The sequence below is a fragment of the Erpetoichthys calabaricus genome, chromosome 1 (assembly GCF_900747795.2).
Source record: "Erpetoichthys calabaricus chromosome 1, fErpCal1.3, whole genome shotgun sequence".
In the NCBI taxonomy this organism is placed as follows: Eukaryota; Metazoa; Chordata; class Cladistia; order Polypteriformes; family Polypteridae; genus Erpetoichthys; species Erpetoichthys calabaricus.
The window spans coordinates 38,376,676-38,399,987 of NC_041394.2; the positions used below are offsets into that span (position 1 = coordinate 38,376,676).

At 40.8% G+C, this 23,312-nt stretch overlaps 1 protein-coding gene across 13 annotated transcripts in view; it reads right to left on the reverse strand.

Moving 5' to 3' along the window:
* Positions 1–23,312, reverse strand: part of rassf2a (Ras association domain family member 2a) — a 111,283-nt gene that overhangs the window by 12,909 nt on the left and 75,062 nt on the right. For 3 of the 13 annotated variants that reach the window (XM_051918992.1, XM_051918988.1, XM_028798137.2), the window contains exons 2-8: positions 15,931–16,015; positions 15,730–15,805; positions 14,334–14,488; positions 14,177–14,241; positions 13,944–14,089; positions 5,134–5,235; positions 4,750–4,801 (exon numbers count right to left, since the gene is read on the reverse strand). The exons of 1 other annotated variant lie outside the window; for it this stretch is intronic. In XM_051918992.1, coding sequence (XP_051774952.1) covers positions 4,750–4,801; positions 5,134–5,235; positions 13,944–14,089; positions 14,177–14,241; positions 14,334–14,488; positions 15,730–15,805; positions 15,931–15,983 — 649 coding nt within the window. In that variant the 5' untranslated portion in view covers positions 15,984–16,015. Of the gene's footprint in view, positions 1–4,749; positions 4,802–5,133; positions 5,236–13,943; positions 14,090–14,176; positions 14,242–14,333; positions 14,489–15,729; positions 15,806–15,930; positions 16,016–20,756; positions 21,195–23,312 lie in introns of those variants that run through there. 9 more of the 13 variants (XM_051919005.1, XM_051919002.1, XM_051918980.1 and 6 more) reach the window with 7 other exon arrangements.

The window sequence follows — 23,312 nt, forward strand, 5'->3', positions numbered from 1 at the left end:
TGGGGACTAAGTATTTCCAAAGAAATCCAGGTGACTAGTGTTAAGTATTTCATCAGTTATGGCCTAAGTATGGATGAGGCAGGTCAACATTTTCCGTTTAACTGTTTATTCAGCATCCTATCCGTGTTTAGCCTAGCCCTTCTTCTTCTTCTTTTGGCTACTCCTATTAGGGGTCACCACAGCGGATCACCTTTTTCCAGATCTTCCTGTTACACCCATCACCTTCATGTCCTCTCTCAGCACATCCATAAACCTTTTCTTAGGCCTTCCTCTTTTCCTCTTGCCTGGCAGCTCTATCCTTAGCATCCTTCTTCCAATATACCCAGCATCTCTCCTCTGCACACGTCCAAACCAACGCAATCTCACTTCTCTGACTTTGTCTCTCAACTGTCCAACTTGAGCTGACCCTCTAATGTCCTCATTTCTAATCCTATCCATCCATGTCACACCCAATGCAAATATTAACATCTTTAACTCTGCTACCTCCAGCTCTGTCTCCTGCTTTCTGGTCAGTGCCACCGTCTCCCACCCATATAACATAGCTGGTCTCACTACCGTCCTGTAGACCTTCCCTTTCACTCTGGCTGGTACCCGTCTGTCACAAATCACTCCTGACACTCTTCTCCACCCATTCCACCCTGGCTGCACTTTCTTTTTCACCTCTCTCTCACAATCCCCATTACTCTGTACTGTTGATCCCAAGTATTTAAACTCATCCACCTTTGCCAACTCTACTCCCTCCATCCTCACCATTCCACTGACCTCCCTCTCATTCACACACATGTATTCTGTCTTGTTCCTACTGACCTTCATTCCTCTCCTCTCTAGAGCATATCTCCACCTCTCCAGGGTCTCCTCAACCTGCTCCCTACTATCGCTACAGATCACAATGTCATCAGCAAACATCATAGTCCATGGGGACTCCTGTCTAATTTCGCCTGCCTAGCCCATTATCACTAATATCTGCCAAATCTGCAACCTTGGGGTGGTGATCAATGACCAGCTGTCCTTCAAGGACCATGTTGCTACAGTCTCAGTCTTGCAGATCAACTCTATACAATATCTGCAAGACCAGACCATATATGACAGAGTATGCTGCACAAGTGCTAGTTTAGGATTTGGTCTTGTCACATCTGAACTACTGTAACTCTCTACTAGCAGGAGCACAGGTATGCATTACCAAGCCACTGCAGATGATTCAAAAGTCACCCATGACACCCATGAGGTCCTATGCTCCTACTCACTCACTCAGGTCTGGTGATAGCACGTCTACATGGTATCAAATCTCAATCCAGACTCCTTTTTGTGTAGCACCTAGCTGGTGGCACAAGCTGCCCACCTCCATTAGAATTTGTGACTTCCTCAATGTGTTTGAAGATCCTGTTGTTCTGTGAATTTCTGTCTAAGTAATATTAACTGTTACGCTTGGTAACCTAGGAATGGTAACTCACTTGTTTTTAGTTCTGAGCTCTTCACTTGTGATGCTCATTTTTGTACCCTTGTCCTGTAACACTTGTTCTCAAACAGTCTCCCATACTGAACTTTACTTGATTATGTTGACCTCTTTTGTAAGTTCCTTTGGATAAATGCACTTCCTAAGCAATTATATGTAATCAAACAGCAGTGTTAGCCAATGCACCACCCTATTTGAATTTAGATGACCAATCAGCAGGTGGCAGGAGGGCATGGTGATTATCACTGGTGGTTCCCAGAAAACTAAAATAAAATTGAGAGACAGGGTCACTTTCATTATGGAGTTTTGTGCACATTGTCTGCAAGAGGTTTTTTTCCCCCATATGCCTAATGGACATATGTTAGGTTAACTGCTCTCTCTTTGTCTTGTCCCTATTTTCTATCTGATTCAACTGGGTCAGGCTGAAATACTCTGAGACCTGCTAAGTGGATTACGCAGGTTTTAAAAATGACAGTTGTGTAATGTGGAGGGTGATGGGAAGCCCTGTTTTGTACAATTTAAGCAGGCCTTGTGCGACATCTAGTGAATTTTCAGGGAACTGCAGATATTTGACAATGTGTTAACTGACTCAATATGGCTGCATTCTGAAAACAGAAACACTAATTCAGTTCTTAAAAGTGTTTGTGTAGCTTTTTCTTTTAGGAAACACAAACAGTGCTTTTTTCATAAAGATCTGAAGAATACTAACAGCAACTCTAGGCTCATAAAAAAACATTGCATCCACTACTCACAAACTGACCCACGCGCACCAGAGGTTCTGCAACAGGAAAGTGCCCCTAAAACCAGTGCACCAGTCACATTATAATAAATGGAACAAAAAATAGAAAAATGCACACTAATTTAAAATAAAATACAACTCCAAACACACCAAAACTAACTTTAACAGCTGCAGGTACTGACTTTTAATTTGAACCCAGTCACCTAAGACTACGAGGCAGCATGGCTAACCTCTGTGCATCCCTTTTAAATATAAAAAATATAATTAAACATATACATAGTATTAGGGCTATCTAAATTAACATATTAATGCATGCCATTAATTTTCTACACTATAACACGTTATTTTTCCTCAATTTCATTAACTGATATGACTTGTTATTTAAGCAGTAGTTTTGAAATTGGGTACCACAACCCAGGGGAGGTTGACTTTATTAAATAAATCAACTCCAATTTTCAAGATTGTTTATTTAAAAACTACATACCGGTAACCAGTGCTGGAAGTGGGGTCTTCGAGCTTTGGTTACGTACGTTAACCAGCAGTTAGTGCATTTGCACTAGTGTGTACTGACACTTTGACAATGGACTTTCCAATCTCAAAGAAGTTACGTGAATTCTCCAAGATGGCCCCAACTCCCCACAAGCTCTCCCAGTCTATGAAACAGTTTCGGTTTTTCAGAGCAGCCACTCGCTTCCCACCCACCTGCTAACCAAAGAAATTGTATGTGTTATATAAGCTGGAGGAGGATGAAGAACCTGAACCTGAGTCTCTGTACTCTGCTGCGCTTCATTTCTACCTCTCACGGTGTTCCTGCTATGAGACTGCCAGATTAAAGCAGAATAATATACAATAAAGAACAAAGTAAAATTTGAACAATTACTACTAATAAAATACATGTATTCAGCATTTTATTTTAGTATTATTAATATTAATCCTCAGTGGAAAGCTACTGTTTCAGAAAGAGCTATCAGAGTTGCCAATGTTTGGTAAACTTTATCCTTCCTTTAAAAATAAATGCAAGAATAGACAGAAGTTAGAAGTTATAAAATCTAGAACCCAACACTGACAATGCTGACCCCATAAAACATAAAGATACACAACCTTCTCAATTGACTTCAAGTCTTTTTCTTCATTTTGTGAATTGAAGTTCTGCTTGAGTGATTTTTCTGCTTTTTTGATCTGTATTCATGATGTAACTATCATTTTTGTAAACTAAAAATATGGAAATTTTAAACTTTCTAATTTTAATTCCTTATCAGACCATACTACTGATCTTACATTTTAAAATAATTAATTAAAAACACATTTGAGTTGCCTAAGAAAAACTAAAAGACATACACAACCAGGTTAACCATATAAAAAATTCCCCAAATGCAACACTAGGGGGTGCAATCAGAGTTAAGAAATCTGACTTTTAGATAGATAGATAGATAGATAGATAGATAGATAGATAGATAGATAGATAGATAGATAGATAGATAGATAGATAGATAGATAGATAGATAGATAGATACTTTATTAATCCCAATGGGAAATTCACAAATTCACATTTAGTAAACGTTTAGTACTTAAGAATTTAAGACCAAAAGAAAATGGAATACTTCAAAATATTTTAGTTCTTGGTGGTGCTACACCAATAAAAATGGCTGAAAACCCCTGGTTTACAGATGCTGTGTGACATTTGATTAAATACTGTATGCGTTAGCAGTCTGCTGCAGTTAAGCATTTGCTTGGATTAAGTGGTCTACTATTATACAAAATTATCCAGTGTGACTGCTGTTGGCAATAACTAAGATCCAACATCACCCTCTGCTTTGCAGCACTGACTTTATAAGTAAGTGAGGTAAGCACTATGGCAAAACGCAACTTCCGAAGAACGACAAAGTCGCTTAGCCACTAATGCACAAGTGATGTGAGCACGTCGGCAAAATGAAACCTCCTAGAAGAGAGGCGCCCAGAGTAGTTCCTTTCAATTACCTGACATCTTTACATTTCAATTTTTTTCTGATGATTTCGATAGTTTCTAGGACCCCAGGCTTTATACAGCACGGGCTTACACAGTTAGTATAATATATATATCCTGGTAGGTAACCACCCATACAATCAGATTGTGACACAGACTACGAATGCCGTGAATATATATATATATATACATATATATTCATTGCATTCGTAGTCTGAGTCCCGTCTCTGATGCTGACGTCCGAGGTTTGATCCCCGAGAGCGGAGCAGTAGAGTGTGTACGCCTGATGAGCCCAAATGAGGGCGAAACACGTGTCGCGTACTCTTTGCATTATTTGACAGTAAACTATACAACATACACATATATATTTTTTTTTCTTAAATTAATGTTGAAATTCAAAAGTTTATTTAAGAGCCAATACATAGTTTTTTTTAAATAAAAATCAGATTTTTTTTACATTTTATCTTGAGTTAGACTAAACAGAGTTAAAGGCTCTAAATAAAATAAAAGTTTGAATAGCTGACGAAGACAATAAAAAGGAGGCAGACAGACACAGCAGTAGGAGAAGACAAACAGAAACAGCAGACATGTTACCTCCACTGGTGTGTACCAGGTACAAAGCAAACTCATCTGGGGAGTTTTCAATCTACAACACAATGAAAAGTCAATTAAAACCAGAAATAAACCATGAAAACTCTTTACATCAGGGATCTAAGACTCACACATGCTTTCTGGAAATTTGCACTGGCAGAGTGAGGAGTGTTCAAAGGTTGGTGCCTGGAGTGGAGGTATGGGCAGCATAACTGATTTGTTGCCCACCATAATTCTCAGATACTGTATTTAGCTTTGTTTTCAGGGTGAAGAAATGGGGGTTAACAAGGTATGTGCATTTTGTGGGGAACAATTGGCGGAGTTATTGAATTCCAAATTATGTTTCAGACTCTCAATTGGGAATTTCCAAAGACTAAATGCTCCTACCTTAAACTTGTTTAACAGCAGCCGTAGGACCTGTGGAGTGCTCATGGTGCTGTTGATCCTCACATTTGTCATGGACCCGAATTTGGGGGTGAAGACAGAAGTCTGCAACGGAAACAAATGTTACAGTAGACACCAAGTCAGGAATGGAACTTTCCCCATTCTAAAAACAGCTGGAGGATGTCAGCATTACAGATTTATTGCTAGGGATGATTCCTCGGTACGTTTGGACCCACACAACATTTTTAGTAAGTCATAATGGAGGTCTGAAACTTTATGCCCAGCGGAAACATGCAGGTACTGTATATACCCTAAATAACTGGTGTAAAAACAACAATCTGGCCAATGATGCAGAGAGCCACCATTAATGCCATGGCAGAAGTATGTAAATTAATAGGATCCCAACTGCATGACTTCTGATACTAAAGATGAAACTTTGAATGGACAGGATGCTGTTATGTAAAATATTCTGTTTATTTCTTTTCTGTACCTGTTTCTTCCTAGTAAGGGATTTGAACAGAAAAAGGTTAAAACTGCCCTAAACACGTTACAAAGTAAAATTACCTGTGGTGATACTTTGCAATTTGCAGATTAATTTATATGCTTGTTATTAATATTGTGGTGCTGTGCCAATGTGGTGCTCGCCACCACCAAGTTCAATTGGATCCTTGCTATTTAAATCTCTCTTTTAGGCAGCTCATGGTCCCTAAAAGGCCTGATTGATGTTGCTGACCTCTTCTATAACTTTGGCACAGTTGCCATTTTTTATAGGCTCCTCAGCAGCTGGCTCTGAAGCTGCTCATTTAAAAAATGGACTGCCAGGTCATTCTGATGTTGACTCATCTCCAGGTTGAAGAAACTTGTCAGCATCATTACAATACTATGAACCAGTGATTAAGAGCTTAGTTGGAATGACAAGCGGTAGGCCTTGCTGCATGCCAGAAATGGAAATGCTGAGAAAAATGATTTATTTTTAAACAGCAAGAAAAAAAAATCACTTGATATGCAAAAAATGTAGTTTGTCATGAAAGGTGCAAAAGCGAGGTTTTGTTTACGAGTCAAACTGAAATGCCATGAGAAATATTCTGGGTCTAACGGAAGTGATATGGGAAAGTGTGAAAAGAGCACAGCAGCTAAAATTCACATGAAAAATAAAGAAACATCAAAAGGTTGCTACTTTAAGTAACCAAATAATGTCAGTTTGATGTTTTAGGACTTCAGCCAGCTCCAAATGTAGCAAGTCTGGATAAAAGCACAAGTACAGAGGGTCCTCGGGTTACGACACAGTTCTGTTCCTACAACAGTGATGTAACCCGAATTTTGGTGTAAGTCAAAACACACCCTAGCCTAAGTCACTTACCTAACCTAACACATTTGCAAAATCATAATCTACAACATGAAAACACAACTAAGCCACAGAAAAAGGAAAAGGACTTTTTGTAGGAAAAGGATTTTCTGTAGTAACAGAAAAAATGATAAAAAAACGAGTGTAAAAAAAAGTCCTTAACTTTATTCTTTCTAATCTCTTTACAATGTCTAATTTTACTTCCATCGCAATGGCTTTACTCTTCTTCGAAGCACTACCATCTGAAGACTCTGACTTTTGTTTAGGAGCCACGATAAGAGCCACAAAGTCACCAAACAAATCCACACAAACGGAACACTTCCTCCACGCGCAACGAAACTAGTTCGCCAACTCCCTCACTCATACGCTGCGTTACTGCGTATTCTTCCGCTGCGCGTAACCAAACTAGTTCGACAACGTAGTCTGTACGTACGACGCTAATGGCGTAAGCCGAAACACTCATGTCTCAATTTTTTTAAGTTTTTATGGGCGTGAGCGTTGTAAACTCGAAACGTTGTCGAGACGTGATAACCCGAGGACTCCCTGTAATGGAAAAAAACAATCGGTATGGAATGGTTCATACTGTACTTCCATGTAAATAATAATTTAGTGATATCACAGGAAGTCACTCAATGGAGGATTTTACAATGCAACAAAATAGAAGGGAGTATAGCATTGTATACAATATTCATTACATACACAAACAAATGTACAGCAAATTGAATCAAGTGAACACATTGGGTCAAACGCAGTAAAGAGCTGTATTGGCAGACAGAGTGGTACAGGGGGGTTTAATGCCTTTATTCATGTCGACCTTTACAGATCTAGGTGTGTTTGTGTGTGTGTGTGTGTGTTTGTTCACTTCTTTCCCTTCATTATTAAGCACTTATGAATTGTGTGTACAAACAGATATATTAAAAAAAAAAAAAAAATCTCAACAAATATTTATGCAAATGTTTCGCAAATCAATAAGCCTGGTCCCATGAACAAATGGAGCTGGTAACTTAAACAATTTCTACAGCAGTTATCAGTAGGTCAAACTGTTAGGGGTAAGTACTGGACCAAAAACAATAGACATGGAGCCTGTAACATGATAAACATCGCGCAGGTTGTTTCAATAAGATAAATCATTTGTTTCTGAAGTTGTTGTAGTACATATGTCTCTGCGATGAGAATCGTTTGTCCCAAAGTTTTCCACATTTCCTGGAATGCAGTCTTCCAGGTCATCTACACGAAAACAAATGCAAAGTTATCTAAAGAAAAATTGTGAGAAGTCAAGTAAAATGACATCTTTTATTGGCAAACTAAAAAGATTACAATATGCAAGCTTTCGAGGCAACTTCAGTTGATTACATCTTACCTGAAGAAGGGGCCTGAGTTGTCTCGAAAGCGTGCATATTGTAATCTTTTTAGTTAGCCAATAAAAGATGTCATTTTACTTGACTTCTCACTACATTCATAATGGCTAACACGGTACAACACCCTGGTACTACTGACGGAAACTGAAATTTTAAAGGGTGAAAATCAATTTAGATTTTCCATAGAAAGACACACACGACACACACCCAGACACTAATTAATCTGAATGAAGTTAACTCGATAGCAGATTTTTTACCTCATCAAAAACACTTCCACTCACATGAAAGTAAAAAACAGTTTATGTTAAAGAAAATATTTAAATCGTAGAATTCACATTAAGCTTACTGCTTTTTTTGTGCACACTCAGCCTCATGCAGTTCAAGCAAAACTGCCACTTACTTTTCATGGCAATGAATTAAGGAGCAAAAGCAGCATGGTGATGCAGCAACGTTTAAATTGCTCCCTACACAATTCTTCATGTGCTAAAGGTGCAACCAGCAGTGGAAGACTACGAGATGACGAAGGGAAGTTATCAGGCAGGTCGTGTGTAGCTCTGGAAGACTTTGTTGTATGTCTTTAGATGGCTACAGTAAGTGACTTCTGTGTTTACAAAGCAACTTAAAGGCCAGATTGATGTACGTATTCTTGAGGGCAAAATGTAGTAATGCTGTTATGTCAACTATATGAACAAAATTAATGATACAACTACCCAGGGATGTGAGCAGGTAAAATAACGTGTAGACAGGCGACATTAAGCCTCAAGACAGTGCAAGCAGTGTTGGTCAAAGCCAATATGGAGCCCTAGGCAGGATTGGGGGGTGTCCTCAGTGTCTGGAGCACATGCCCCTTAACTTTCACTTATTATTTATCACAGATGATGCTAAAGACTGAAAATAACAGGCTTTTAGGTACGCACCCTATGGTTTTGAACAAAAGGACCGAACAAAGAGTCAGATCATCATCATGAAGACCTCTCAGAGACTGGTCATGGGCTACATGAGTTCTCTTGTGGTAGACCACTGCAGTTTGCCTGTCAGGCAAAGATTGGAGTGGAGGATGCAATTATCTATCTGCTTCACAAGGCTTATTTTCCTTTGGACAAAGCTGGCAGCACCATAAGATTATGGTTTTTGATTTCTTCAGTGCCTTCAATGCCATCCAGCCATCCCTGTTGAGGGGTAAACGCAGAGGTATGCTGGTGGATGGCTCTATGGTGTCCTGGATAATGGAGTATCTGTTGGGCAGACCACAGTTTGTGGGACTCAAGGACTGCGTTTCTGATATGTATGTGAGCAATGCCGGTGTGTTCACTCTGTACACCTAAGACTATACGTGCAGAAATTCTCAAATGATTCTACACAATGGGGTGTATGGATAAGGAGGATGAAACTGGGGAGACAAGTCAGGGGGAGAATTGTCTTCATCGTAACATCAGCAAAACCAAGGAACTGGTTATTGACTTTCGCTGCACCAAACAGATTCTATGTCCAGTCACTATTCAGGGAGGTCCACTAATAGAAGTACTTGGGGGTCTACATTACTGACAGGTTGGACTGCTCTCATAACACAGAGGAACAATATAAGAAAGGGCAGAGCAGGCTCTTCTTCGTTAGGAAACTGCATTCCTTTAATGTGGGAAGTGACCTCCTTCACGTCATGTATAAATATGTGATGGTCAGTGTGATTTCCTATGCTGTGGTGTGCTGGGCCGGTAACATCACCTCAAGAGAGGCCCACCGAATCAACAAGCTAAATAAAACCCTAATCTATCTATCTATCTATCTATCTATCTATCTATCTATCTATCTATCTATCTATCTATCTATCTATCTATCTATCTATCTATCTATCTATCTATCTATCTATCTATCTATCTATCTATCTATCTATCTATCTATCTATCTATCTCTTTCTTTAGACCCAGAGACAATGATAGATAGATGGCAGGGAACACAGAGAGCACAGCATCTGCCACAGATATGGGGAAGAACAGATTACAGGGTACATAAGGTGCATTTTTTCGGCATTGTCTACTGTGTGCCAAATAGTACAACCATGTGGGATTGCAGAAGGTGTTAAATGATATGAAAATAAAAGTATCAAATGGCTTAACTGCAAATTGCTGTGTGTCATGGCATTCACTCCGGTATTGTGAAGTTTTGTTAATTCTAGCGTACACCTTTTGATAACACTAAAGATCCTGTCACACTATGCGACTGTTTGTCGTGGACTATGTCAGATTTCCGAATGCATCCGCTGACCTCACTGCTTCACCATGTCAAATTATGTGACTGCAAATCACAGACTATGCCACATTTACCAACTGAGCAGCGATCTTCCAGCACAGTGGTGCTCACCAGTAGTGTACTGGCAGACTGAACCTGCTGTTTATGAAGTGTTAACAGTTGTTACAGGATCTTCAGCAATCTCTGCCCTTTATTTATTTTTTCCATTATGTTATGCAAGATACCACACATCAAACAGACAAGCTCCTCTTCTGTTTGCGAAGTCCACAGCCCCCATGTTGTCTGACTGAGCAAGCGCTGTACCAGTGCTTTGTAAAGGGTTAATAGCCATGGTGCGCTCAGCCTCCTCATCACTTCATTCTATGCATTGCACTGCCGACTGATGGCTCATTGATTCCCAACTCTCGCAAGTAAACAGGCCACCCCTGCGATCAAACACATTTGATTTTGTCCTAGCCAGTCACAGACTAGTTGGTCTCAGTTGTTAGGTATGTCACAATAGTCAAATGGCTTCACACGAGTACAGTGCAACTGCCACCAACTGGCTAAGGTTACAGTATGTCAATGGAGGCTAGAACTGAAAATCGAGTTGCCTAATGAGACACTGGCTTAAACAACATGTTTCACAGACTGTGCACATGTATGCTGTTTAATTGCTGTGCTGTTTCTATGATTATGTGAAACTAAATGCTACCTTAAATTCATTTATTTTAAGAGCCCACTTAAAATCGCATTTGGGACCACAGAGAGTTACAGCCAGTCCTTTTAGCATCAGACGTTAGGCAAGAACCATCACTAATCATCTGAGGCTAATTGTAAATGATATATGACCCACATTCACAAGTAATGAAATTCATTTTGCTATGTTATTTTTTTTTATTCCTAATCGTTATTTTGATTGCATCATTGCATCAATTACTATCCAGATTTTTCATGCTGGAGATAGTTGACACTGTGGTGCAGTGGTTGGTGTTCTGGGTTGAAATCATGGAACACACTTTGCCTTTCTGGAGGTTTACATATTCTCCCTCATTCATGTAGGTGTAATTGGTCAGAACATGGATGTGTACCATGGACTACACTGCCCCATCCATGGTTGCCTTGTGCCAATGAGCACCATCTCTTTATTATCCATAAATAATACATAGTGTTTTCCTTTAGTAAGTGTTCAGCCAAGGATGGATTTATGATTGCAGGGATGGTGATAAGAACCATAAGGAATGTGAACAACTTTGTGAATAGAAAAGATGAGTGAAGCATCGTAGTGTGCTGGTTAGTGCTGCTATCAACAAACCTCAGTCCTATCACTGTCTGTGTGGACTTTTACACATTCTCTCCTCAGGTCTGTAGCAGTTTCTGTCTGCAAGTATTTCATTTTTGTTCTCACATTCCAAACATAGCAGAGTCAAAAGTGTCTGTGTAACAAGTCAAAAGTGGGTGTGATAGACTGGAGATCTGCATGTATTCCAGTCTATTGCCTACTAAAACACAAGGAAAAAAGCCCCAAAGCTTATGAATAATATTAGCAATAATTTAATATATATCACTGACACTATCTCACTTAAAAATACAGTATTAAAACTCTGATTATATCCATGTTTTTAACAACGTCTTCTACTCTACTAGCACATGCTCTCATTCATAAAATGGGCTACATTGTTGTACAACTGGCTACTGTAAAACCTGCTTCAAACACAAAGAACAATACAGCACTACCAACACAAAAGCCCTTAAGTACAAAATGGGTCAATCTCCCAACTACTGAGAAATGAAAATTAGATTACTCAGAACAGAAATGTGTACTGATAAAATACCATGAATGTATGGGAATTGGAAAGGATTGTCACACTTTCCCTCACAGTACAGCTGGAACAAGAGTCTAAGTAGCTGTGCTGCTGGTGATTTCATGAAGGGCAGCAAAAACATAAAAAATACTCACTTTTTCAGCTTCAATCGATCAAGCATTACGTATCAGTTTACATTGAATGATGGTCTACTTAATAAAGTTTCCCCAGATTATATTTTCCTTATGCCTGCATACAATTACACCAAAACTTCCCATATTGAAATGATCACTAATTTCATCCTAACTTAGCGAACATGTGTTCTTTTGATTAGATCAATATATTTCTTATGTTTTACATCTCTCTCTATTATAATAAAATAATCCAGCGACTTTTTTGGAAGATTTTTTCAAGTCCCGCAAGTTGAGACTTTGCCCATGAGATTTTTTCAAGTCACACCCTCCTCTCAACCATATTCAAACACACCCATGGTCCTCTCACCTCTCATTTGTGTGAATGCTTTTGATAGACACATTTTCTTCTCTCTCAGCTCTTATAAATTTTAACATTTTCCTCACTTTCAGTTCCCGATTAAAGAAAACACATTATCTCCAAATCCTATTGAAGAATTTCATCACGAAGGGTTATCAACAGAAAAAAAGAGTACATGGGCAGGGCAATCCTAGCACTGAGAAATGATGAAGTCAAACAAATTAACGGCAAAAATGTTGATCGGTTAAAAGGCAAATTGGTTAAATGCGTGAAAATAGACTACGCTGAAACAGTTGGTGGTGATGGTGCGGAAGATGAAAAAATCAACCGTTAACACCATCCAGTCTTCCTCCACACAAATTACTGTAGAAAGAAGGATGTATCCAACAAAGATAATGTAGTACATCTTCCGCGGATACATTAGACAACAAAGAACATCTTGATATGCCATTTGTATTAAAACATTAACAGTTTCCCGTTAGAATAGCTTTTGCAACGACAATTTACAATTCTCAGAGCCAAACATTTGAAAAAGTCCATCCATCCATCCATTATCCAACCCACTATATCCTAACTACAGGGGTCTGCTGGAGCCAATCCCAGTCAACACAGGGCGCAAGGCAGGAACAAATCCCCGGGAAGGGCGCCAGCCCACCGCAGGGCGCACAGACACCCTAATTTACAATCGCCAGTGCTTAACCTAACCTGCATGTCTTTGGAATGTGGCAGGACAAAGGAGCGCCCAGAGAAAACCCACGCAGACACGGGGAGAACATGCAAACTCCATGCAGGGAGGAACGGGGAAGCGAACCTGGGTCTCCTAACTACGCGTCAGCAGCGCTACCCACTGCACCACCGTGCCGCCCTTTGAAAAAGTCGTTTTATTTAATAGAGAGAAAGAAACAAAATTCACTCACAGGCAGTAATCCGTTGCATTATCACAATGAAAGTCCAAACACAGAATCAAAATTCAATGCTATACTAATGAAAATTTAATTCAAAAAATTGTTTTTACTGAAGTTTTCCAGTAAAAGTGTGCGTTTAAAATGTATTTGCGTGTTAATTTCAAAGCCAAACAGAATGAAATTGTATTATCAATGAATAACTCTAATGCAACATGAAACATAATTTTCTTTCAAATTATTACGTTTAACTCTTTTTTAATATGGTTCATTACTTGCTGTAATGTAAACTAGTTCTATTATGCATATGTAACAATTCCCAAGAAAATAAAAATCTATTAAAATTTTACAACCGCATCCCCATACACGAGTGACAGACCCGCAAAGGGGATAGTGCATAGCGCAGGCACAGGGGTTGGCGAGCAAAGCGAGTAGTTGGCAAAGCCCCCTAGTTTTCTTAAAGAAAGGAAATTGAGTCTATATACTGCTTAATTTGTACATTTTTTTCTGGTACTGAAGAGACAACAACATTATTCAATTAACTTAGTAATATGGTTAAGTGTTTAAAGGAAAAGTTTGATGAGCTACTGGAAGCACTGAGTAACAATGGCTTTAAGGCAATGGGATGGGTACAGAGTGTGAGAGAACACCATCCCCACTGATATTTTAACACTGTTCAGCACACCTTGTGGTTGTAGTAATGGCCATTAATGGAGAAACGGTGCCTCCGGATACGCCTTTGGTCGCTGGCAGAGCGCTGGGGCCCTCGGCGGAACACACCAGCATCACTCTTTGTCCGCATTAACTGTGGTGACTCTTCATCCTCTTGACCTGGGAAGAAATGACAGAGCGAGGTTGAGGTAATTCCAGAATGCCAGCCTCCCCAGCTAACTTCCGGTCTCATGCAGTAGGATGTACCTGTGCTTTTCTGTGCAGATTCCTCAATACTGTCTGCCTCAGTCACTGTTATTGAGATGTCAACCCTGCTGGGAAAAAGTTGAATGGTAGCTTCAAATCTTAGTTGACCTCTGTCCCTATCCCCTCATCTAAACCTACAATACTTTTGGTTTCTAACCTCTGTGCCTCCTCCAGGGTGCAGCCTGAATGCCAAGAAGTGGATGATGGGGGTGGCTTGATTCGCTCATTGTCATCTTGCATCTGCAGACGGATTGGCCGATTCAAACCCCAGTATATATTAAGCAGGCCTTCAATAATGAGCTCATCCTCCTCCTGTGGAACAATAGCAAAGTATTAAAATGGATGACTGTGTCAGCTATGGGAGTCGACGTCATCTTCAAAAGAGCATTCTCATTGCTTTACTCTACCAGCTTTGGTGTCGCATAACTTTATAGTCACTTCAGAAGGTCAGTTGTTGCCTCAGAGAACAACATCATATAAGTAAGTTTTGCCCTCACAAAATGGCCTTTTCCTTCAAACCACCATCCACGCCCATCATTTTACACACTCTTCCTTCATTCTTTCAGATCAAAATCATATACGTAGATTTCCCCCATAGCATGGACTCATCACCTCTCACAGTCAACTTGCAGTCAAAAAAAGCCTCGCACCTCATACAGACAAACTCAGACTCAGGCTGCGATCTTGCCACTCCATCTTTACAACATCCATTTCTTATATTGGCACCCTCAACCTCACACAGCAGCTTCACACAACCACAAATGCCTTCATAAACAGAATCATCCAGACAGCTTTATTCTCAAGGATCAGTCTCTCCACTTCTAATGACGATGCCTTGTTATTTCATGCTGCCAGCTTTGCTCTCATTACATCATACGGTTAGCCATGCTTTCATAAACTAGTCTCACCACCTCATACAGCCATCCTTGCCCTACTGATCTCTCAAACTGCTAGTCTTGCACTTACAGTTTGGCTTTTAATCACCTCATATAGTTACACTCACCCTTCATAAGTGGCAATCTTGCCATTCCACGTCAAGAATAGAATCACCCATCTTGCCTTACCATCACAGAACAGCCTCAATTTCTTACAGAGCCAGACTCAGAGAGACGTTTCATACTACCCGTCTTTTCGTAATACCAGTCTTGCATTCAGAGGGAAAGTTTCGTCATTGGCCCTCAGAGAGCTGCTGTCATTGACTTTATAGTGCCAGCCTTCCCTTCATATCTTAGAGTCTTTTAAGTCCTCTCATTGCCACCTCATCACTACACCGTAATAACAACAGTGTGTTATTGCCGCACAAAGCCAGCTTTACTCTATTTTGATTTTTTCAAAGACAGACCTTTGTTCATTTATTTTTAAAGAACCAGTCTTGCTCTCACATGCCCAGTCCTATCTTCACAGAATCAGCTTTCCCTTTAAACTAACAGTTCTGCTACCTTATTTGTGTGAAACTTGAGAAGCCTTGGACTGGGCACCACACTCTACTGGATGGATCAGTTCTTCATGAGGAATGGTTCTGCCGGTGCCTTGCAACATGGCCATTTACATACCTCCCGATGCCTCAGCTGCAGGTTCTGTCCCTCGTAGTACAGGTTGTATGTTTTCAGATAAGTCAAAAGTTCAACCCTACAAAGCAAACAAAATATCTCAGTCACAAGCAGTTAAGACACCAAGCAATGGGCCTTACAAAAATGTTGCCTCTAAAAGCAGTCTCTCACTGTACAGTACAATGCTAAGCTGGTGTCACTCACTTGCCAATAAACTTGTTCTCCCCAATCTGAACCGAGTCCTGGTGGCTCTCCATGCTTCCTCAGCGAGAGGGAACCATTGACAATTCTGTAAGGTTAAAATTGCACAGAGATTACAAAGCTCCTGATAAGCTGTCCAACTGATGGAAACCTGTAAATCGTATCTTTTGTAAATATAACATTAACTTCCACTGTTATGCTGATAACACCCAGCTTTACCTCACTAGCAAATCTCATTTTTCCTTTCCACCCTCCTCGCTTATTGATTGCATAACAGAAATTAAATCTTGGTTTTCTTCAAATTATCTTAAATTAAATAGTGACAAAACTGAGGTTCTCCTCATTGGTACAAAATCAACATTATCCAAAACTGATCATTTTTCATGTGTTATTGATAATTCCTCTGTCTCCCCTTCCCCACAGGTTAAGAGTCTGGGTGTCATCCTTGACAGTACTTTATCCTTTCAGTTCCACATCAATAACATCTCCCGGTCTGCATATTTCCACTTGCATAACATTAATCGTATTCGCTCCTCCCTCACTCCACACACCACTGCTCTCCTTGTTCAAAGCCTGGTCACTTCTCGTCTGGATTTTTGCAATTCCCTTTTCTTTGGTCTTTCTCACAAATCTCTTTATAAGCTTCAACTGGTCCGGAATTCAGCTGCCCGCATCATTACTAGAACCCCCTCTATTCACCATATCACTCCCGTCTTACAGCAACTTCACTGACTTCTGGTTAAGTTCTGCATTCAATTCAAAATTCTTCTGTTAGCTTTTAAGACTATCCACAACCTTGCCCCTCCATATCTGTCTGACCTCCTCCATGTTGCCATTCCGTCCCGTACCCTTAGATCCTCTTCCTCCATCCACTTGACTGTCCCCTTCACCCGTCTTACCACAATGAGGAGCAGAGCATTCAGTTGCTCTGCTTCCCAGCTCTTTACCTCACTACCACCTGAGCTTAGACATACTGAATCATTTTCACTTTTCAGATCTAAACTTAAAACTCATCTGTTTAAGACTGCTTTTTCTCTTTGATTATAATTGCTCTGCCTGATTTTAATTTTTGTATTTTTTTAGTTTTGTTTATAATGTGTGTTTTATCTATTGTTCGGTGTTCTTAAGTTTTTAGAAAGGCTCCTATGAATAAATAAAATGTATTATTAACTAGGGGGCTCTGCCCCCTGATCACTTTCCTCGCCAACTCCCAGGTTTGGTTAACCAGATATACAATTTAAAGAGATTGTTATTTTCAAGGGTATTGTTACATATGCATTATATTCACTTTTACTTTAAAACTTCAGTAAAAACAATATTTGGAATTAACTTTTCTTCAAGATAGCATTGAATTTTGAGTCCATGTTTGGACTTACATCGTGACAAGCAAATGTATAACTGCCTGTGAGTGAATATCGTTTCTTTCTCTCAAATAAATAAACCGACTTTTTCAAATGGTTGTCCCTGTGATTTGTTAATTGTCATAGCAAAAGATATACTAACGGGAAACTGTAAACGTGTTAATACAAATGGCATATCAAGATCTCTTTTGTGTCTTATGTTATTTGTGGAATACGTACTACATTGCCTTTCTTGTTGCCTGTTAAAATTTTACATGTTAGAATTGTTCGACCAATTTTTAATACAACTAATCTTGTCCTACTGCATAATCCATCACTCATACATAAATTACGCAATAACATTACGATACATCCTTTTTTCAACAGTAATTCAGCGGGTGGGAGACTGGACAGTGTTAACGCTTGTAGATATTTTATGGGATATTGTAAGTTGATGTTTTCATCTTCCACACCATCACCACCAACTGTTTCAGCACAGTCTAATGATACACATTTAGTCAATTTGCTGTGTAACTGATTGACAATTTTCACGTTAATTCATAATCTTTAACTGGCTCTGCATGTGTATCGCGACACCTTTTTTTTTTTTAGCCTTTTGCATTCCACTGCTTTCATGTATGAAGTTCTACTTTGTCTTTTACTCTTTGTCTTTTATTTCTGACCCCGATTGGACCTGCAAAGTTTTCAGTTCCACTTGGTCTGGGCTGATTATTACTTTCCTTATTTTCTGAATTTGAACATAGATTATTATTGTTCTTTTTTGCATTCTTTTCTCTCCAATGCTTTTGGGTCTCTTTTTCGATGCGCTGCTCTTTCTTCTTTGCGTAGTCGTTGACGTGTCATCTAGAATGTATAAAATTACTGTCCTGATAAAATTTATAAAAGTTGAGAGCGCATTAAGTGTGTCTGCCAAAAGCATTCAAACGACTGACAGGTTAGATGACTGGGACTTGCTTCTAAAGGTTGTGAGTATGGCGTGACTTGAAAGAATCTCATGTTAAAAGTCTCTGTCTTGTGGGACTTCCTTCCAAAAAGTCTCTTTAAAAAGTCACTTCTCGTCCCAAGATTTTTCTATTATAATAGAAAGAAAAATGTATTATTACTTGCCTGACAGATGCATCAGTTATGTAAGGAGTGGTGTGTATTATGTGCCTCTATGAGCTGGAAGTGCACCGTAGGAGGCACACTGGATATCTTAATAGGCCACTGCCCTCTTTAAGCTGCCCTCTTACAGACAGACAGCATGATGAATGACTAAGGATCATCTCTCAGCCTGTGCTGCCTGCTTCACTTTATTACTTTTTACCTTACTTTTACCTTCTGCTGGTTTTTGATTGGTAAATCGTCCACAGAGCGGACATATACATTATGCTCGACTTGGAAATCTAGTGCCTAATGCGCAAGCTCAAAGTTGTGACTGTACAGCTTGGATACAAAGTACAAGAACAAGCTTACTGCACTAAGCGGGTGCTTTAACTGAAGAAACTCCGAATTCATCGTTAGGAATTTGCATCTGAAGTGGCACTTGATGACCAAAGGTTTACATCCACTCTACAGAGGATTTACCAGTCAAACCTGCACCCCAGGAGAATTTGTGAATTTCCCCTTGGGATTAATAAAGTATCTATCTATCTATCTATCTATCTATCTATCTATCTATCTATCTATCTATCTGCCCTCTCAACTTTGATGAGTGAAAAGGAGAATTTCCTTCCAGGGCTTATTTCATGTTGCGCAAGGTGTCACTGAAATAAATAAACGAAGACGTAATTCAATAAATGAACGAAGAAACAAGCAACAAAATATTTTGTGACATGTTTAATTATTAACATTCACATTTAATTGTATTTACGTATTGTCACATTTTACGGTCCTTGTATTTCTTTGTGTGTTTATTGATTAAACTGTCCAAAATATTCCTCTGTAATCCTGCACCTAATGTATGTTGATGTGCTGACAATGGACTCAGTCAGCAGTGGTGACGAGTTTTGCTAGTGGTGTCAATCAGTTCAGTTTTGATACTCAAGGACTTTACCGGCACATTCCTGAGAAAGGCAACATTGAGGAAACATCCCTTCATGCAGGTGGCACAGCAGTTAGCACTTCAGTCTTGCAGTTGCAATACACAAAGAGTGTGTTACCCGAGCCAGTCACTGTTAGTTGGAGTTTGGGGCGTTATCCCCATGTGAACGTGGTCAAGGCTGGTGCCACCATTAATGTGAATTAAGCATTCACCTAGGGTGCAGATCATAAGGGTGGGGGGACCGAGCCGCATGGCTTAGCTACCAAACAGTCGATTGGCACACTAATAAGCTTGGCCTAGTGTTCAAAATGACCCAGCACTGGCACAGACTGTGGTTTACTTCCACATATCAAAGATTTGTAGGTCAACTGGAGGTTCTACAGTCTATGCATTAGCATTAGTGTGTCCTGTGATGGACTGCTATCCCATATAGCGCTGGTTCCTGCCCTCTGCAGAATGCCACTAGTAGGGTAGACTAGAGATCCCTGTGACTCTGAAAAGGTGGGTTCAAAACACAGATCAGTCTGTGCCACTAGGCTCTCCCCCAATGAGGACCCTGAGCCGAGGTGACCCTCTTCTGCACTTCAGTATCTTTAGAACCGAGTAGTCCTCACACTACAAACCCCCTCCTCCCAGAAGAAGTCTTGTGAGGCACACATGACCATCAAAAAGCAGCTACAATACATGCAACTCATTTGCAGGATGAGGCCTCAAAAGAGAAGAAGAGAAACACCCAATGTCTGATTCTGCAGGTTGCTGGTGGCTGAGACTTTCTTTTCCTGTAATGGCACAGTCATTGTGAGTATCTCTCCACTGCCCCAGACGGAGGAGCCACGACACATGATACCATCTCAGCTGGGCTGACTCTGCGCTCTAACAGAGCGGCACATCAGCAATGCCGATATGAATGCCAGCATTTATATTAATGAACTGTTAGGTAGAATGGCTTAGCAGTCGAGGTGCTGGACCTTCACCTGCTAGGTTTTCTGTTCAGGTCCACAACTCTACCCAGTTTCAGTCTTGAGCACTTAAGATTCCTTCATGGAAATTATTGCTTTATAGGAAGGTTGTTCCATATAGAAAGGTGCTCTATCACATTAGCTTACATTTTTCTCATCAAAGGGAGATACCAATTAAATGCATCACGGTCAGTTCAGTGACTTTCTCAAAGGCATAAAGTGAGTTAGTGATGGTAAATGAAGCAGCCACTAGGCCACACTGCCTGATACTGCCTTGTCAGCACAATCTCACAAGCTACAGCTGTCCTTTCACTTCCAAGACCATAACTTCTCATCAGGATCAGCGTCTGGGTAAACCTACTCTAGCAGACCAACGTAAACACCTACCCGCTTGACCAGTACTCACAGCTCATAAAGCCAACATACTTGGCAGTAGCAATGCAAGATGTTACTGATGCTAAGCAAGAGACCCTCAAGTTTTATTACCGTGTCAAGAGAAATCCGGAGGTCCTATTCCTCTTAATGGTGCTCCGTGTCCAGCAGCTGGCTGCCTACCTCTGGCTAAACGGTAGAAATCAGGAAACAGATATGAGGTCCATGAGGATGGTAAGAGAACTCTGGGAGGCCATGGGTGCAGCTGCAGCTGCAGATGAACTGTGTTTCACTTCCGCCTTATCCGCCTTACGCTCAATGGCGGAGACACAGGAAGTTTGTGCTTCTGCTTTTTAAGAAAGCATGAGGTCCCGGGGTCCACTATACCAGCAAGTCCCAGGGGAAGAAGGAGGAGGAAATCGGTGTAAACGACAATAAATCTGGCAACATTATGTAAAAAAGCACAACATCAATTGACACTGGGCAGAAGTACAGGTGTCAGGTGGGGGGTCATCACTCACTTCCTGTGCCATGAAAACATAAGTAGAAGAGACGAGTTCAGATCTCATTAGAGGAGGAAATGGGAGTTTTTTGCGCAATGCTCTGCCGAACTGCTCAGTGACAAGTGAACGCACAGCGGAAGTGTGGCGGGGCAGAGGAAGTCTAGAGGACCCTGGAGGTTTTGGTGGTGTAGGAGGATCAGTTCTCATATCCACAGTCTCCCAGAAAGAATGTCAAAAATGAGGTTAAACCAGTTCAGACAGAATGGAGGAGTGGACATCAAAAGCCAGGCTGAAACCATTGGATTTCAGACCAGAGCTTAATACCCACGCACATTTGGGTGCTGCTTCTAGTAAGATAAGAAGAAGCTGCTCTGTCACAGAACACAGGGGTGAGCCAAATACAGTAAGTGGGATTCAGCATTTAGAAGCAAGCTGGGACACTCAACCAGGGCACCCACAGCCAGTATGCTACTCTTTCTTCCTAAATCAAGTGCCATGATGAGAGTGCACACTGCTAACAGTGAGATTTATTCATTTGATTTGGCATAGTTAAACAAGAATTAAGACCCAGAACTGAGTGAAAATGCTGCCTACCTGCCATGCAACACCACATCACGGGGCTTAGCAGTTTCATTCTGCCCTTCTATAGTTAGCCACATGTGTGGGTGCTCAAAGTGAATATATTTACTGTAAATAAAATCAACAAAAAAAAAAAAACTAACTTTCTCCGACAAGGTAACTAATACAAACCCAGAGCAAACTCAAAGCTGTTCTTAACCAAAATGCAAGCCTGGACTGTGAAATTCAAGCTGAACGTGACAGGAATTGGCATTCAGAGCTAAAACGAAACTACCCTGACGCAATTCACAGGGCTTTGCATCAGCCTAAGACCACTGTACAACAAACAGAGCGAATTATTAGGCATTGTAAAAGACGTGTGGCATCCACACACAAACAACTCAAAATACAAATGGATGGATAAAATGTAATGTGCCCCACTTTGCCCACCTCTTCAGTAGCACAAGGGCACTCTCATGATCCTTTCCAGCTCTTGGACATTTTGGCCAATATGGCCTCCAAGCTGTTGAGTCACTAACTCTGGTGTAAGGAGGTTCTGAACTCCTCCTGTGTATCATTTCTGCGGTCCAGAGCAGACACTCTGGCTATAATGACACCAGGTAACAAGTCCCTCTAGCTGGGCAGGAGAATGCTGGCTGGCATCCTTCTGGCCCTTCCTTGCCTCTACTGTGACGCTTTCCAGCTTAGCCAGCTCCACTCATGGCCTCTCCCTCTCCAAGTAGAACGTTAGCCTTACACAGCCCATTGCTGGACGGTCCTCTCTTTAGTATCCTATGGAATGATGCTTGTACTGTGCCACGTCACCTCTCACCAGGGGCATCTTAACAGCATCAAAGTTGTGCATTGGGGCCCCTGTTTTGACAGCAAAACAAAAACGTTAAGAGGGTCCTGCCTCTCAAACTTGTAACTTTTACTTTTTTCATTTCTGAAACTACTCTGACACAGAACCACTGAAAGCTGTAAGTAGACAGCTGTAGTGCCAGACCTCAGGAAAGGCCAGGCAGGCCCTGTCATGACACACACATTTGGGCATTAGCTGCGTTGACGATGATGTTCAAAAGGATTCAAGAGCCGATCCAAAACCTAACTATACATCAGCTGACTCGGGCCAAAGCTACCGTAATGTCAACCACAAGACAAATCACCAGAGAACTCACTCCTAATTTGCCAACCCTTTATCAGTTCTAGAAAATGTTTTGGGAAAGAAAACTGTTGCAGTGAGAGCGATAAGATACGAGTGGGGGTGACGTGATTTACGTCCAAAAAAGTAGTTGGATGCAACACCAGCGGGATTCGGAATGTCATCTCTCTTGTTGGAGTTCTGGGGGAACGCAGACCGAGCGGGTGAAGCCGAGCGTGGAGAGGCAGCGGACTCGGTGACCTCAGCACGCTGATCGGCGTGAACGACTCTCCAGCACAGAATCGCGGGGCTCCTGCGAGCAAAATAAAAAGCAAAGCTCCGCTCCTAGCTCGTCACAAGATAGGCTATGACTCACTTGGCTTTCAAAAACTTACTGGCGTGGCAACTGCAGAGAGAGATGACATTAATTGTCTACTGAAATGGAAACAACGTTCAGTCCAAGCCCCG